The 15,047-nt window shown below is 48.3% G+C and overlaps 1 protein-coding gene across 2 annotated transcripts; it reads left to right on the top strand.

Annotated features, from left to right (window-relative positions):
• Positions 1-383: 383 nt before the first annotated feature.
• Positions 384-14,846, top strand: emilin2b (elastin microfibril interfacer 2b). 2 transcript variants are annotated; one of them, XM_080020144.1, is made up of 10 exons: positions 384-544; positions 1,164-1,289; positions 2,035-2,222; positions 2,527-4,338; positions 8,499-8,558; positions 10,653-10,856; positions 11,789-11,842; positions 11,935-11,976; positions 12,069-12,185; positions 13,471-14,846. In XM_080020144.1, the coding sequence occupies exons 1-10, from the start codon at positions 429-431 to the stop codon at positions 13,791-13,793; spliced, it is 3,042 nt and encodes a 1,013-aa protein (XP_079876270.1). In that variant the 5' UTR covers positions 384-428; the 3' UTR covers positions 13,794-14,846. The 2 variants fall into 2 exon arrangements, with proteins under 2 accessions (XP_079876270.1, XP_079876271.1); XM_080020145.1 differs by lacking the exon at positions 8,499-8,558.
• The last annotated feature ends 201 nt before the right edge of the window (positions 14,847-15,047 follow it).

Raw genomic sequence — 15,047 nt, 5'->3', positions numbered from 1 at the left:
ATATTTTACGTTTTCTCAACTTAAAATCAAGAGATTAAAGTGGGTCCTATTTCAAGTTGAGAAAGCCTGAACCACAATACAGGTTTGGCAATTTAAAGCAATATTTGATCTTATATGTTTTATCTCATATTTGATCTTTATATTTTTATCCAATATTTCCCATCTAATAATTTTTCACTGTGTAGTATTTTATTATTGTTAATTGTCATCACCAGATGACAAAGGGTACAGTAGTACTGTATGAGGTATTCTGGACAGATCACAGTATCCGGGTATTTGTACTTTTACTTCAAGTTCCACTGTTTGCCATGGGGGGGCCACACGCCGCTCCAGGGGCCAGGACTCCCGGAGCCTGCAGGAGACCGGACAGACTGGAGGAGGCAGAGCCGCGGATCACACCTCACGTCAAGGACACTTCCTCAGTCACCATGAAGCGGCTGCAGCCTGGATGCGTCCTCCTCGTCTCCTTCTCCCTCTCCCTGCTCCGAGCCACTCCGTCCCGCTACAGCGTCTTCCAGGGACCCGAGCCCAGACACAGGAATAAGTGAGTTTTTCCAATTCAACCGGCGCTTTCATTTACGAGCGCATGTGTGCGGAGCTCCATCAGTGTGTTGTTGTTGTTTTGTTGTTTTCTTGAGGTTGAAGTTTATTTTCTACAAAGGCATCATCCTGTCGCATAAGTGCATCCGGTGTTTTAAACGTGCGTCCACAGCGCATTAAACCGAAGCAGGTTTAAAGTGGTAATCCATAAGATTATTTAGTAAAAAAAATAAATAAATCACATGATACTATTTTTAGCAGGAACATAATAGGAAACAACTATTTTAATGTATTTGCATGTTGCATGTGCTTCTTATATGTGCTGTTGTAATTGTTGGTGGCGGGGTCCGCCACTCCCGGCGCAAACTTGTGGTCAATAAATTGTTGATGTACAGTAGATGAACGTTTTCAAAAATGGAACAAAAAACATCCCACCACCCCAAGGGACCAGGAAAAAAAATATATCAGTAAAAGGCAAACTTTAAATCTGAAAAAACAATAATTGCAGTTTTTAATGGACTTGCGTGCCTTGTGGTGTTATCCACCACATGATTTACACTTTAAAAACTATTATTTATAATTGTCGAAAAATGGTCTTAAATCCCCAAAATCCCTGTATGCAGGAACTGGTGCGCTCATGTCGTGCACAGGAACGTGAGCTGCGTCGTCTCCGGCGGCGCCGAGAGCGTCGTGCAACCGGAGTTGGTACCGTGTCCGATGGAGCAGCCAAACTGTGCGCAACAAGTGATGTAAGTCCACAGCTCTTCCAACTGGGTGGAGGTGGAGGCTTTTACTGGTGCTCTGAGAAATGTGGGGAAACAAACGTGTTTGACTTGGAGAGCGTCTCATGTCATATCTCATTAATATTGCCTTTATATCTTGCAGTCACTTTATGTCCCGTGAAAGTGTAATATGTGTATATACCCCACAGACTGTAATGACCCCAGAGCTTTTCACTGCTACGTGCTGGACAGTTTGGATCCGTTCAAATTGTCATAAAATTGGAATTTGATAAGTAGTCTACTCATAAAACTTAAACGTTTTCATTCTGTCATTTTCTTTCATATTCCTGCGTTGCAGTAACAGTTTGCGGTGTCATGTGCCAACTTGGAGAGTATCTGCACATGAGAGTATTCTCGACAAATACCTTATTTGGCTTTCTTGAAGAGAGTTGTGCAACAGGCATTGATTTAATTTTTCACCAAATCACTGTGCCAGAGGCACGTGGGCCAAGATGTTCTGTGCCAGTTCATAAAGGAAAATATGAGCTTGGATAACTTCCAAGTGCATGACTAAATGGTCATGTAACTGTGGTGCCCGTTTTCATTGCTGAGGCTGAGCTCAATGTACTTCACCGGTAAAAAAAACCCATTTACTGAGCTGAAGCCCCTCCTCGCGTGTACGACACTGTGAGCGTTAATGCTCCAAGTTAATTCTAAACATCAAATGATCAAAGTCTACCGGAGTATTCCAACCTACCGCCCCCGTCCCCAGATACCGGACGCACTTCAGGCCCATGTACAAGGTGGCCTACAAGACGGTGACGGAGCTGGAGTGGAGGTGCTGCCCCGGGTTCCAGGGCCACGACTGCAAGGAGCTCAAGGACCCTCCCCAGCGTCAGGCGGCGCGGGGGGGGCTTCCTTCCACCGCCCCTGCCTCTGGACCCAGGCCAGCGCTGCCTGGTAAAACACACTTATTATACTGAAGGAAGTGGAGCAAACACTGCAATAACGTTGGAAAATAAAATGATCTTTTAATTATAATTGAATTATAACTTGCACTGTGCGAATCTCATATCACAACATGACCGTACTCAATATGAGTGTCCGAATATAGTTTGAACAAAATGTGCAGAATAAATAAAACCAGAAATGTGATATTTCCAAAATGAAATACGGGAAATACCCCAAATATCAGAGCTCTTTTGATCCTCGTTAAAGTGTACGCACGTAACATCTCCCTGCCCCCTGTCATTGTTCCCTGGAGGCCCAGACCAGACGTGGGATCAGGGCGTCCACCCCTGGGAACGGCCAGCTGGACAGCCTGGAGGTCAGACAGGTCACGGGCAGCTGGGGGGTCCGGGAGGATCACACACTGTGAAACACCTGGAGGAGGAGGTGCAGCGGCTGTCCCAGATGGTCCTCGACATGCAGGCGAGCATGACAGAAATGTCCTCCAGTCTGCGGCTGGACATGCAGGAGGACGCCAGTAAGATTCTGGTCACCTTGCTGAATGACCGCAAACAGCCGTCCAGCGCTAGGGGGGGGCAGGCACACACCCTCCCCCGCCAGGGCCTCTCCTGGTTTGACCAGGACACCTCAAACATGGACGAGGTCCTGATCAAAATCAACCAGGTGACCGACACCCTGGAGTCCAAGAGCGACGCTCTGGACGACCTCCTCGGGCGGGTCAATCGCCACGACGGGCAGCTCACTCTGCTAATGGAGGCGGCCCAGAGCCCTCCGCCCACGGCCCCCGCTGCCCCAGCCCAAGATGCAGAACTTCGTAGCTACGTGGATGAGAGGATAGACGCCCTGAGGGAGGAGCTGATGGAGGGCATGGAAATCAAAATGGCGGATTTGAAAAGCTCGTGCGAGTATAAGGTCATGTCAGTTAAGGAGCAGTGTGAGGGGCAGGAAAGCAACTACTTCAGCCTGGCCGAGCTCATGGACTCCAAGGAAACTGAGATCCGCAAGGAGATCCAGGAGCTTAAGGCCCAGCTGGAGGAGCCAAAGAAGGGAGTCTCTCCCGGATACACCCAGGTACCAGAGCCCGTCCTGGCCCGGGTGGAGAACCTGGAGCTGCGTCTGAACCTGTCTGAGAAGAACGCGGAGGTGCAGTGCCTCTTCTTAAAGGAGAGACTCAGGGAAGAAAGGGAAGAGGGAATGGCCGACATGAGGAAAGCGGTGGAGGACAGACTGAGCTCTGTGGAGGACAGACTCATCAACTCACTGAGCATCAACTATCAATCGGAAGCTCAAGCTGAAGATTTGGATGCTCTCAAGAGGGAACTTAGGGGTCATGAAAACAATATTCAGGCGATGGAGGGCAGGCTCAGTAACTTCACTCAGCTCTGTGTCATAGAGTGCAGGTCCAACTGGACTCTTGTAGAAAACATTCAACAGAACCTCCAGAGCCACAGAACTGCTATCGATGCTATTCAAGATGGCTTGAACAGCCAATCAGATAGCCGAGGGGCCATGGAGCAGTTTCTCCAGGATCATCTCCTTAATTACACCACAGGCATCAAGGATTCCCATGGTGACCTCAGCTCCCTCAGAGACCGCGTGGTAAGGATGGAGGGTTCCATGTCTGATGTGAGCCGCTCTCTGGGCCAGCATTCCCAGGAGCTGCAGAACCTCAACGCCACCTGTGGCCAGGTGAACACTGCCCAGGAGGCCACGGACCTTCTAGAGCTCCATAAGGCGCAGCGCCAGGAGCTGAGAAGCAGGCTGGACGAGCTGGGCGGGGCGGTGCGCGCCGAGGCCCACCACTGCAGGGAAAACGCCGAGCAGGTGGGCAGAGAGGTTGCCAGCGTGGAGGGTCGGGTTGCCAGTATGGAGAAGGTCTGTGGCAAGCTGGAGCCCATCTCAGGCAGCCTGCAGAGGATCAAGGAGGGCCTGAACAGGCACGTCGCCGGCTTGTGGACCTGCGTCAGCCAGATGAACGCGACCGTGCAAGATCACCACAAGGACATTGTCGGGTTGAAAGGAACCTTCCAGAACCTCCAGAACCACGTCTCCGGGATCTCCAGAGATCTTCAAGATCTGGGTGCCAGCACACCACCAGCTAACACAGGTAAGCTACTCGAGCTTCTCTGATTCATCAAGTTCCCATTGACTTTACATGTATCCATGTTATACATGACATACCAGCTTTTAATGCTCTGAAACTAAGTTCCCTCCAGGTTTTAGAGCATCATAAATGTAGTTTATCATCTACAGACACTTGGGGGAATGAATGATATTCAACAGCTTTAATTGGAGCATCATCTGGGGCCTTTTTTTTTTATTTTAATGGTGAATTGTTCCGTAAGAGCTTGTGTTGAACGGAGGACTTAGCACGAGGGGAAGCTGGATTTCCACTTAACGACGTCTTGACTCTCAGGAGGCTGATTGAACACACATGCTGGTTTTAATAGAACCCGCTTGTGTTGCACAATTTTTCTGTCCAAAGGAATACACCTCAGTGTGCTTTTAGATCATTGTCTTTCTTGAGGAAACGGGTTGCCACGGGCTGCACAGTACGTCACATAAACACAGCGTACATCACGACATCCTCCCTCTCCACGCAGCGTACGGACTCGTCCGTGTGTTCACACCAGTTTGTGTCTTTGGAAATGGGCAACGTATTTCTTTGTGGGAGTATGTTGGGGTTTTTTGTGAGCAAAGATTTCCACACGTTTTATCTGGGTAAAAAAAATAGGTTTCAAATGTCACGTGGAACCGTTCAGTAAGTTTGCACGCGCCCCCTAATCTGACTCCACTGAGTCTCACGGGAAACGCGATGAAGGTTTGTCAGAAGAGTCACTGACCTCAATGACAAATGACAAATCTGTCGTTTCCCTCGTTCCTTTGGGTTTTCAAAGCCCGTTGACACTGCAACTTGAACGGGAATTGAAACACCTTCATTCTCCTCTGAGGGCAAACCCGAGCTTGTCACTCAAAGGTCAGCTCATGAATATTAAAGAGGACTAGACCCCGCCCCCACGGGTCAGTCATATCAGATAAAACTACAGGAACATTCGTCCAAAAGGGTTGCTGAATGTTTTGTCATTCCTTGTCGGAGGTTGGTGAGACACAAACACTTGAACGAAGACTGATTCATGATTTTGGTCCGTGTTCAACAAAAACAGTTTGTTCCTTGTCTTTGGCAGCGGCGTCGGCGCTGAACAGCGCATACGTCGTGACGCCGTTCCTCACGGCGGCACCAGCCTCTGGAAACCTTTCATCAAGCTCGGTGTCAGATATGTTTTGTTTCTTGCCGGGGGGGAATCTTTTACCCCCCCCCAGCTCGTTTTATTTAAGTTACAAATGCGCCCTCCCGTGTGACCCCTGTTCCCGTCCTGGAAAAGTTCTGTAAACTCCCGCCCACTGGTTGGCGCAGCGATGACGGCTTCGCTCGTGACATAATCGGGACGTTAGTCATGTGAGGACAGCGTCCGGGCAGAGGCGACGACTCATGTGTTCCACTCTGACTTCAGAGACGCTTTCAACGGCGGCCATGATGGCTTTTTGGGTTCTCCCTCGCGCCGCCGCGCCCCTCTATCTCGCCGCTTATCTGCAGCAGCTGGAAAAACGGCGCCCGGAGGCCTCCGTGACCAGGAGATCCTCAAGGACCTTATCAGGGGTCCTTGAGGATCCACTCCGGGCTCGGATTAGCTTCTACTGAGGCTGGCTTTTATCTTTCCACAGTTTGCAATATTCCATTTAACGGGTGTGATTCTGTTCTTCTCGTCCTGCAATGAAAGTCTTTTCAACTGGTCGGTTCCTCCGTCAATCACCGAGGAAGCTCACAGTGAATGAGGAACGCGAGCGTTGTAAAGCTGAACACCCAGGCCCCAGACAGGGCGGTGTCCCCTCCGCCCGCAGAGCTGTGACTCCGCTGGATGATTTATTGGGATAAAAAAAAAAAAAAGATGCATTTCATGCGCAAAACAATGCAGATGTTTGCATGTTCTGTGTTGACGGGGGGGCTGCTCCCTCCCAGTCCATCCAGCGTGGGAACGCCAGGCTGCGCCGGGCTTTTCCTCACATCCTCTCCTTCCTTTTCTCACTTTCACGCTGGTTTTCCCACCCGGTTTCAGTCTTTCTGCAGCTTCTTATTCCACCAAATGATCCTTGTCCTCAGACAACTCAGTGCTTCATGAGGACTTTCCCGAACAAGACGAGAGCCCAAACTTTAAAGCTGAGGCGCCGTTCTAGTGTCACATTCTAGTGTCTCCTTCTGCCATCCGACCCTTCATCCCTCCATCCATCCACCCATGACTCCAACCATCCATCCAACCCCCTGTACATCCATCCCTTCATCCCTCCTACCAGCCATCCTCCCATCAGTGCAGCCTTCCCTGCATCCCTGTGTCCATCCATCCATCCATCCCTGCATCCATCCATCCATCCCTGCATCCATCCATCCCTGTGTCCATCCATCCATCCCTGTGTCCATCCATCCATCCATCCCTGTGTCCATCCCTGCATCCATCCATCCATCCATCCATCCCTGCATCCATCCATCCCTGTATCCATCCATCCATCCCTGTGTCCATCCATCCATCCATCCATCCCTGCATCTATCCATCCTTCCCTTCTTCCCTCCATCAGTCCCTACATCCATCTCCGTCAGTCCAGTTGAGTTGCAGTTCTCTGTGACGACTTAAGAGTATTTCACGGTTCTGCTTTTTTGTCTGGAGGGAATGAAGAACCTTAAAAACCGGATGAGATTCAGACAAATCGCTGGTTGTGGGCGTGGAACACATTTGGTGCACATCAGGGGCAATTATCCACTTCACGCTCAGAAGAGAGAACTTTTCTATGATTACCAGCTTTGAACCTGACAGTAAGTGGAGCAATTTCCCAAACCATTAAGCTTCATTTACCAGCTAACGAGATCCCACGGCGCCCCGGAGACTCTGTTCAGTGCAGTGAAATGTAAAGCTCCATCTGATGGGCTTCAGTGCAGGTGAATGTTTGGATGTCATGGTGCTGTTGTGTCTTTGCGTCACCTTTCTTTCTTTTTTTCTCAACATCCCGGTTTCTCCTTGCCCTTGTGACATCACTTTCTTTTTTCCCAAGGTTTGTCTTCCCCTGATCCGTTGATTTTTTATTAATTTTTTTCTTGGTCACTTGAGGTGGTGGGGATATTTTCTGGCCACCTACTGTAAATAAGTATCGGATAAATAGGAAATTGGGGATTTTTTTTAAACAAAATAATCTCACGGATTACCGCTATAATATTACAGTTTCTCTCATATGAATTGTGCCTGTGTGTCTTGGTGCACTTGTAAATGTTGGTGAGGATGGCTGTGCTGGACAAGCTGGTCTCAGACAGAGCTGCAGGGCGCCACTCAAGAGCTCTCTTGTGGAGCACCGTGAGATTAGAAAGCTGCCTCCCTGCGTCTGACATCGCTCAGCGGTCGAGCGGCAGGTCGCCGACCTGCGAGATAAAGCAGCGAGTCCAGACCTGAAGCCCCGCAAACGACTCGCCCTCCAGAACAATGAAGCCACATTGCTGAACCCTCCTCTTCAGCCGCTTCCCAAAGAGTGCTGCATTCCAAAAAGGCGAAGGGTCAGTTTATCAGTTCTCAGCCTGATGCTGTATTCCAGGCCGTTCACGCCCCTCAAAACGCATTTCTATAGCCTTCGTATACCTCCACCGATTACCCAAAATGCACCGTTGCAAAGTATTGTGCGAACGTTGCCTGCGGAAGTGTAAATATCTCTGAATGCAAAGCGACTCTGCAGCAGGGAAGAGAAAAAGAAGTGCTTTGGAAAACCAGTTTCCTGTTTCGCACCTCGTTCACGCGGTGGAAACTGTAGATGTTACTGTGTCGTTAGCAGCGGCAGCGCAGTGTGCAGGTCGTACTCGTTGGTGAGGAACTGTTGGAGGAAGCAGAGAACGAGGTCAACCCTGAGTCATTACGTCACAAGAGTTGTGTGGTTATTGACATTCATATTTGCGATACGGTGGAGAACAGCTGGGCGTGAGGACCACACATGTCTGTTGTGAGTCTGGATGAGGGTCTGTGGGCGAGCAGGTACGGCGGGTTGTCGGTAGGAACTGACGCAACTTCCTGTTCCTAGTCTCTTACGTCGGTGCGGATTTAGCCAAAAGACTCAATAAGACCTGGTACAATGCACAATTTGCAACTATCTCTTTCTTTTCACAACACACACTGTGTGAGTGTAATGCGAGTTTCCTCTTTTTGAAAAGGAGATTCATTGTTTTAATTATGTCTTTAGGTCTTAATTATTTGCCCCATTGGACGGCATCGAAGCACGCTGAGAAGCTGCAGCAGAGTGGTAAGTTTCTCAACAGCAGAGCCTTAGGCGGGTTGTGCTATGATGAAAACCAACATTTTAGTAAGGCCCGGCTTGAACAATAGAAAAAACTAAATGTACTAAATGGACTTTAAGTGCATGTGAGAACCAGTTTTCCACCTTTTATCCTGACTGACAGAATGTATAACATTTGGGCAGCTGCAAGAGTTTACCGCTCAACTCTTTAATCATCACATCGCTCCCCCCCTATAATATATATATATATATATATTTATATGTATGTAAATATATATATATATATATATATATATATATATATATACACACACACACACACACACACACACACACACACACACACACACACACACACACACACATACAAACACACGTGCACATAAGGAAACACACATAAACATATAGCTCCAGTCTTCAGGCTTCACTAGAAAGCCCTTCAGCGCTGGAGCTCATACTGTTTCTGATGATTTTGATCAAAGCCTCATCAGGACGCTGCAGCTCGCATGAGGCCTCGTGCACAGGATGTACACACACACACACACACATACACACACACACACACACACACACACACACACACACACACACACACACACGTGGACCCCCCCCCCAGTGTTTTACGGGGGCCAACTGGCCCCTCTGTCCACGTTTTGCTTTAACAGCCAGACTGAGTCGGTTTTTAATGAAGCTGTAATTTTCAAACGAGGGCTGCAGGCACGGAGGGGGGGCGGGGCGGGGCGGGGGGGGCAGGGGGCCTGTATTTTATATGAAATATCATCCAGGTCGTACATTGAAAGTTGTTCTGCATCCTTCATCAATCATTCCAGAAACAAAGCCTGTTTACATATTTACATGAAGTCTCTGCAGCTCATTTCTTCAGAGTGTGAAGGTCGTTGAGACGTTCCCAGGGCATCAAGGTCAAAGCTGCTTCTTGCAAAATCTTTAAAAACCCTAAAAGATGCTCATCGAGGTGATTAAGTAAAAATAACATGTCAAGACGTTCATTTCAAACCTTCCTCCCTTGTTGGCGGTGATGGAGTGTCTCTGGAGGCGGCTCGACGTGCGTCAGATGATTCATTTTCCTTGATTTACCAGAGACACAGACAGAACTATGTTCATGTTCAAGTGGAGACGTAGCCATGGAAACCAGGATGGAGCATGAGCTGAGCTCTGTGTGTACGTTAAAACACCTGCTCTGTGGGGCCGTGGCAGCACTCTGGACCAGGACCGCCTGGTCCTGGTGCTGGTCCTGATGCTGGTGCTGGTCCTGGTCCTGGTCCATCTCTGTGTGAACAGTAGTGATGTTGGGGGGGGTGCGGCGCTCACCCTGGGATGACCTTGGCGAGCGAGCGGCGCTCTCTTGTTTCCCCTGGTTACGTCGTGGCCAATGACAGGTGACAGGACAGCCTATTGTCCTTCTCCTCCTGTCGTTCTTGTGATCTTGGGCTGAATGCTGGAGAGGTGAAGGAGACGTGAGAACAGCTGTTTGTAACATCTGGAGCTTCTCACCTGAACCTGACCTCCCACACCTCCGCTTCTCCATCCCTCTCTTTTTCTCTATTCTGTCACCCTGCATCACTCCCCCTCTCTCTCTTTCCCTCGCCCTCCCACTCTTTTTGCTATCTCTCCCTTTCTATTTCTATCTCCTTCCATCTCTTTCTTCCTTTGTCCGCCTGTCTCCCTCTGTCTCCCTGTCTCCCTCTGTCTCCCTGTCTTCCTCTCTCTTATCTCTTATCTCCTCTGTCTGTCTCTCCTTCCATCAATCTCTCTGTCTTCCTCCCTCTCTTCCTCCACCTCTTTCACTCCACTTCCTTTTCTGTCTCTCTACCTCTTTTATCTCCTCTGTGGTGTCTCACCCCTCCCCATCTCTTTACCTCCACCCCATTTCTCTACCCCTCCTCCCTCCACCCCTCCCTCCCTCGCCCTCTGTCTTCTTTCTACCGCTCCTCTTTTATCTCCTCTGCCCATCCCCCTCTTTCCCTCTTACTCTCTTCTATCCCAATTCTTCGCTCTCCATCTCTTTATATCACCCTCCTCTCTCTCTCTCTCTCTCTCTCTCTCTCTCTCTCTCCCTCTGACTCTCTCTCGTCCTTCCAGGTGTCCAGGGCTCGGGGCTTCCCCAGGAGGGGGTTCCTCCTCTGGGCCGCGGGTCGTCGGGCGTCTCCCTGGAGGCGTCGGGCTCCTCGCACCGGGTGATGGAGGTGGGGGAGGCCGGCCCCCCCGGCACCGTGACCTCCTCCAGGCTGCCCCTGGGGGCCGACGGCAGCACCGTGCCGGTCCAGGGCTTCGCTGGAGCTCCGGGTGAGACCGAGGAGCAACTCAAAGCTGCTCCAAGACGGAGAAATGTTTGATGAGACAATCGTCCTGAACGTATAAGTGATTTTCCAAAATAAATCCCATAATAGAGAAACTCTCCAGTGTTTCACCTGTTTTCAGACAATAAACGACATTTCTTCATGAATAGAAAGTTGTCGCAGTTGACACTGGGGAGTCACTGTTTCCTCTCCTTATGGGATCCCTCTTTTTACAATGTTTACATAATTTTTTTGGCAAGTGCCACATCCCAAAAATAATTGATGGTATCACTTTATTCATAGCAGATCCTATGCTGACAGTTTCAACCTCCAAATCACAGATTAATAATTTTTTTTTTTTAATAAATGAATAATAAATAAATAAAATTTATTATTATTATTATTATTATTATTATTATTATTATTTATCATTATTATTATTATTATATGGGGTCCAGCCCGACATCATCATCCAATTCCTTATAAATGGGCAGGTTGTGGCTACAATCGTCCGTTCTCGTGGTGCGAGCTGCGTAGTGTCGACTCCGTGGCTCTGCACTGGTTGCACACTGTGTGTGTAGGTGTCTGTGTGTCATCTTACCTGCTCCATGTGGGCGCGGCCTTTCCATTGAGATTTGATCTCTTTTGCTCTTTTTGTAAATGAAGTTATTCCGTTCACATCTAATCGGTGAAGGATGCAGCGCCGTGTCCCTCCGTACTTTGTGGGGTTCCAGGAAGTCTTAACATACAAACTGTTGGAGTCCGTGATGCGTTTCATGGAATCGTAAAACCAGGAGACCACAGAGCGGGGGGGGGGGGGGCATGCTGCGTTCAACGTAAACTCAGAAAATCGTGCTGCGCTTCAGGGAACCCGGGAAACTGTAAAACGGACCCAACGCCACTAAACTACATTCATTATCGTTGTTTTTCTCGTCTCAGCGTTGCCGTCAAAGCCCACAGTCTCCGTGAAGCTCAACATGCTGCCGGTTCAAGGTGAGCGTCCCTAAACTCTGATGGCTGCACATCTGGAAACGTCCGTCCGTCCAAAGTGGAAACTAACACTCTTCCTTCTCCCTTGTCGACAGACGCTCTGACGGTGCAAAGTCCTCGGCAACACGTGGCCTCAGGTTGGACGTCCGGTCGTGCCGCTCCGCTGTGTGATCTCAGTAAGTGTGTGTCCGGTATGAGTGACGTGGTCTCTCCGTCCGTCTGCCTCCAGGGGAGAAGGCGTCGTTCTCAGCCGGACTCAACCTGCTGCCGTTCCCCGGGGAAGTCGGAATCATTCGCTTCAACAAAGTGCTGGCGAACGACGGCGGACACTACGACGCCCACACAGGTAGAGTCCTCCGCCGCCCAACACAACCCCCAGCCAGAAAAAGACGGGGAAGGGTCGGAAAGAGGCGGAGTTTTGAGTTTGTAAAGTGCACCTTTCGCCGCTTTACCAGCAGGGGGCAGAGCCGTGTAAGCAGCGGTGATGATTTGATGAACGTTGTCGCGGTTATGACGTCATCACCCGATCGCCACCATTTTGTCGGTCGTCATAAGATTCCACGGTCATGTGTTTCCATCCAGATTTGAGGGGAGGTTTTAGCCAATTCTAATGTAAGAAATTTGATGCAAGCTGCTGTGACACAATACATGTTGTAATAATATATAATGTATATAATGACATAATAAATCCTGGATTCATCTGATCTCATCTTAAATAGAAGAAGAAATTTGACACGTTTCCACCGCTTACTTTGGGAAAAATTAACTAGTTTGTCTACACACATTTTTACACTTTTATAGCCTTATACTACGGTAGCGACTGTTGGAAAGCTTCTGATTTCCAGAGGTTCATTTGGTATTACTCCCTTCATGCTCTCTGTGGTTTAATTCCATTCTGTGTTGTATAAAAAATGTAAGTGTATTTGTGTCGTTGAGGTTGCTTTGATCTTTGAACTTTGAGCTGCCTCCAACGCACAATGCATTGTGGGACTGGAAACAAGGAGGAATTCGAACAGCCTACCGTGGTGTCTGCATCAAGTATTCAGTATTTGTGCGATCCTGGTTATTTTGAGTGTTATTAACCTTGCAAGTAAATGTTTCTGAAGTAGGATAAAGTTTTCAGAGTTGTGTGTTTAATTGACGCACGTACTTTGATCACTTTGAACAAATTGATCATCTCGAGTGTCGGCTGACGTTAGACTTGCATTTGGAATTTATTAACCCTGTCAACAGTATTTATTGGCTGTATTTGCTGTGATTATTGAATATCTTAATAGCACATGTGAATTGTTTCATTGAAACAGTCTGACTGGACTTTTAACCCCCCTCACTTCTAGTGAGGTCATTTATGGTGTTGTCCACCAGATGGCGCTGTTGTGTCATTTAGGTCAATTGTCCCAGGTGAGCTGTTTATATTTGGGTATTCTTTGTTTTTATGTTCTTATTTTATTTAGAAACATAAAGCAACATACAAGTACTGTTGCTATTAAAGGATGTGAAACTTTCACAGGGAGTTAAGTGATAGGTAACAAACCCCATAAATGCCCTTAACATGGTGAACACATGAATAAAGTGCAAGAAATAAACATGAACATATGAATGTATTGAGTGTTTCCCGTCCCTCCCTCCAGGCGTCTTCACGGCGCCGCTCGACGGCTTCTACCTGCTGAGCGCCGTGCTGACGGCGCAGCGCGGCCAGCGGGTGGAGGCCGTCCTGTCCGTGTCCAACCGCAGCGTCCAGCGGCTGGACACGTCGGGCTTCCCGTCCGGGGCCCCGCCGGGCCCCCGGGACGCCTGCGGGGCCTCGGGCTCGCTGAGCCTGGTGCTCAACCTGCGGCGCGGGGACCGGGCGGCGCTCATCATGACCGCCGGGAGGCTGGCCATCACGTCCTCGTCCGAGGTTCTGTCCACCTTCAGCGGAGTGCTGCTCTACCCCACGCCGGCCGGGAGATAACCACAGGAACCTACGGTATCTATTTATATATTATAGAGAGAGAGGACAGCTGTTCCCACAATGCAATTCTTCTAAACACCGTCTGCTACTTCCTTGTATTCCCTTTAATTTATTTCATATAAGTTACTGCTGTGATATGTAAACTGCACCGCTTCCTGCTACTGTACTCTGCAGTACACAGACACTCCTGTCACCTGGATGGTTTAATTTGGTCTTAAAGGCCAATACCAGTAATTACAGCGATGAAAAGTTGATTTGCTTTAAAATATAACTGAGTCGCTCACTGAGGGAATCTAAAAGTAAAAGGTGTTAGAACGTGAGCAGCTTGGCAAAAGTACGACGGCAACGTTTAATGTGATTATGTAAAAGATTTCCATGAGTACACACAACATGTTTTCTGATCCATTACAAATGCTGCATCCCTCTTAGTATTTACACCAAACTATTTGATCATTTGAGATATGCTTTCACCAAGTGTCATCTCTTATAACAGTTTTCTGTCTTGTTTTTTTTTTTACCACACAATTCTGGTCAAATGTGTTATTTTTATTCCTCATAGAATGTTTAATTTATGTGTGGAAGACAAGTCATGGTTGTCAAACCAGTTTGTCTCTTAAAGGTGCAGTGTGTAGGATTTAGTGGCATCTGGTGGTGAGGCTGCAGCGCACGACCGACTGAGCGACCCTGCCCCCGGCGGCCGCTCGAGGGCCGGTGTGTGGTTTGTCCCTCCTGGGCTACTGTAGAAACATGGCGGCGCAACATGGCCGCCTCCGTGAAGCCAACCCGCTCCCTATGTCGATAAGAGCAGCTCATTCTAAGATAACCCCAGCAAGATTATTATTTTCATGGGATTATACGCAAATTAAAACATAATGATGAATATTATATTCCATTTCTGCCATTTCTTCCGTTCCCTAAATTCTACACACTGCACCTTTAAAATGGTTTTATATAAATATTGCTTGTTTCCGCTGGTCTTTATTTCAGACACCTTATTGAAAACCCTTTCCAGTGTTCTTACTTCAGTTTGTCTCATTAAACTGTCAAACAGCCGACATTTTCTCACTTAATGGCAATTTATCTTTTATTAATAAAATAGATTCACAATTCCAATCTATACATGTGTAAACGTCAACAGCTTTATGAAACACAATTAAACTCCTTCAGTGCTAAATCATACACGTTGAGTGTAAAACACACGTTAAAACAAATGAACTATTCGTCCGTAAGTCATAACTCAACCATCACCTGCAT

This window comes from Zeus faber (genome assembly GCF_960531495.2).
Source record: "Zeus faber genome assembly, chromosome: 19".
NCBI classification, from domain to species: domain Eukaryota; kingdom Metazoa; phylum Chordata; class Actinopteri; order Zeiformes; family Zeidae; genus Zeus; species Zeus faber.
This window is presented reverse-complemented; position numbering and strand designations above follow the sequence as displayed.

Excerpts from the sequence above, each read along its gene's own strand:
- emilin2b (XM_080020144.1), top strand. The coding sequence starts at position 429 with ATGAAGCGGCTGCAGCCTGGATGCGTCCTCCTCGTCTCCTTCTCCCTC. Across the intron at positions 1,290-2,034 it reads AACTGTGCGCAACAAGTGAT|ATACCGGACGCACTTCAGGC; the intron begins GTAAGTCCACAG and ends CCCCGTCCCCAG. Across the intron at positions 10,857-11,788 it reads GGGCTTCGCTGGAGCTCCGG|CGTTGCCGTCAAAGCCCACA; the intron begins GTGAGACCGAGG and ends TTCTCGTCTCAG.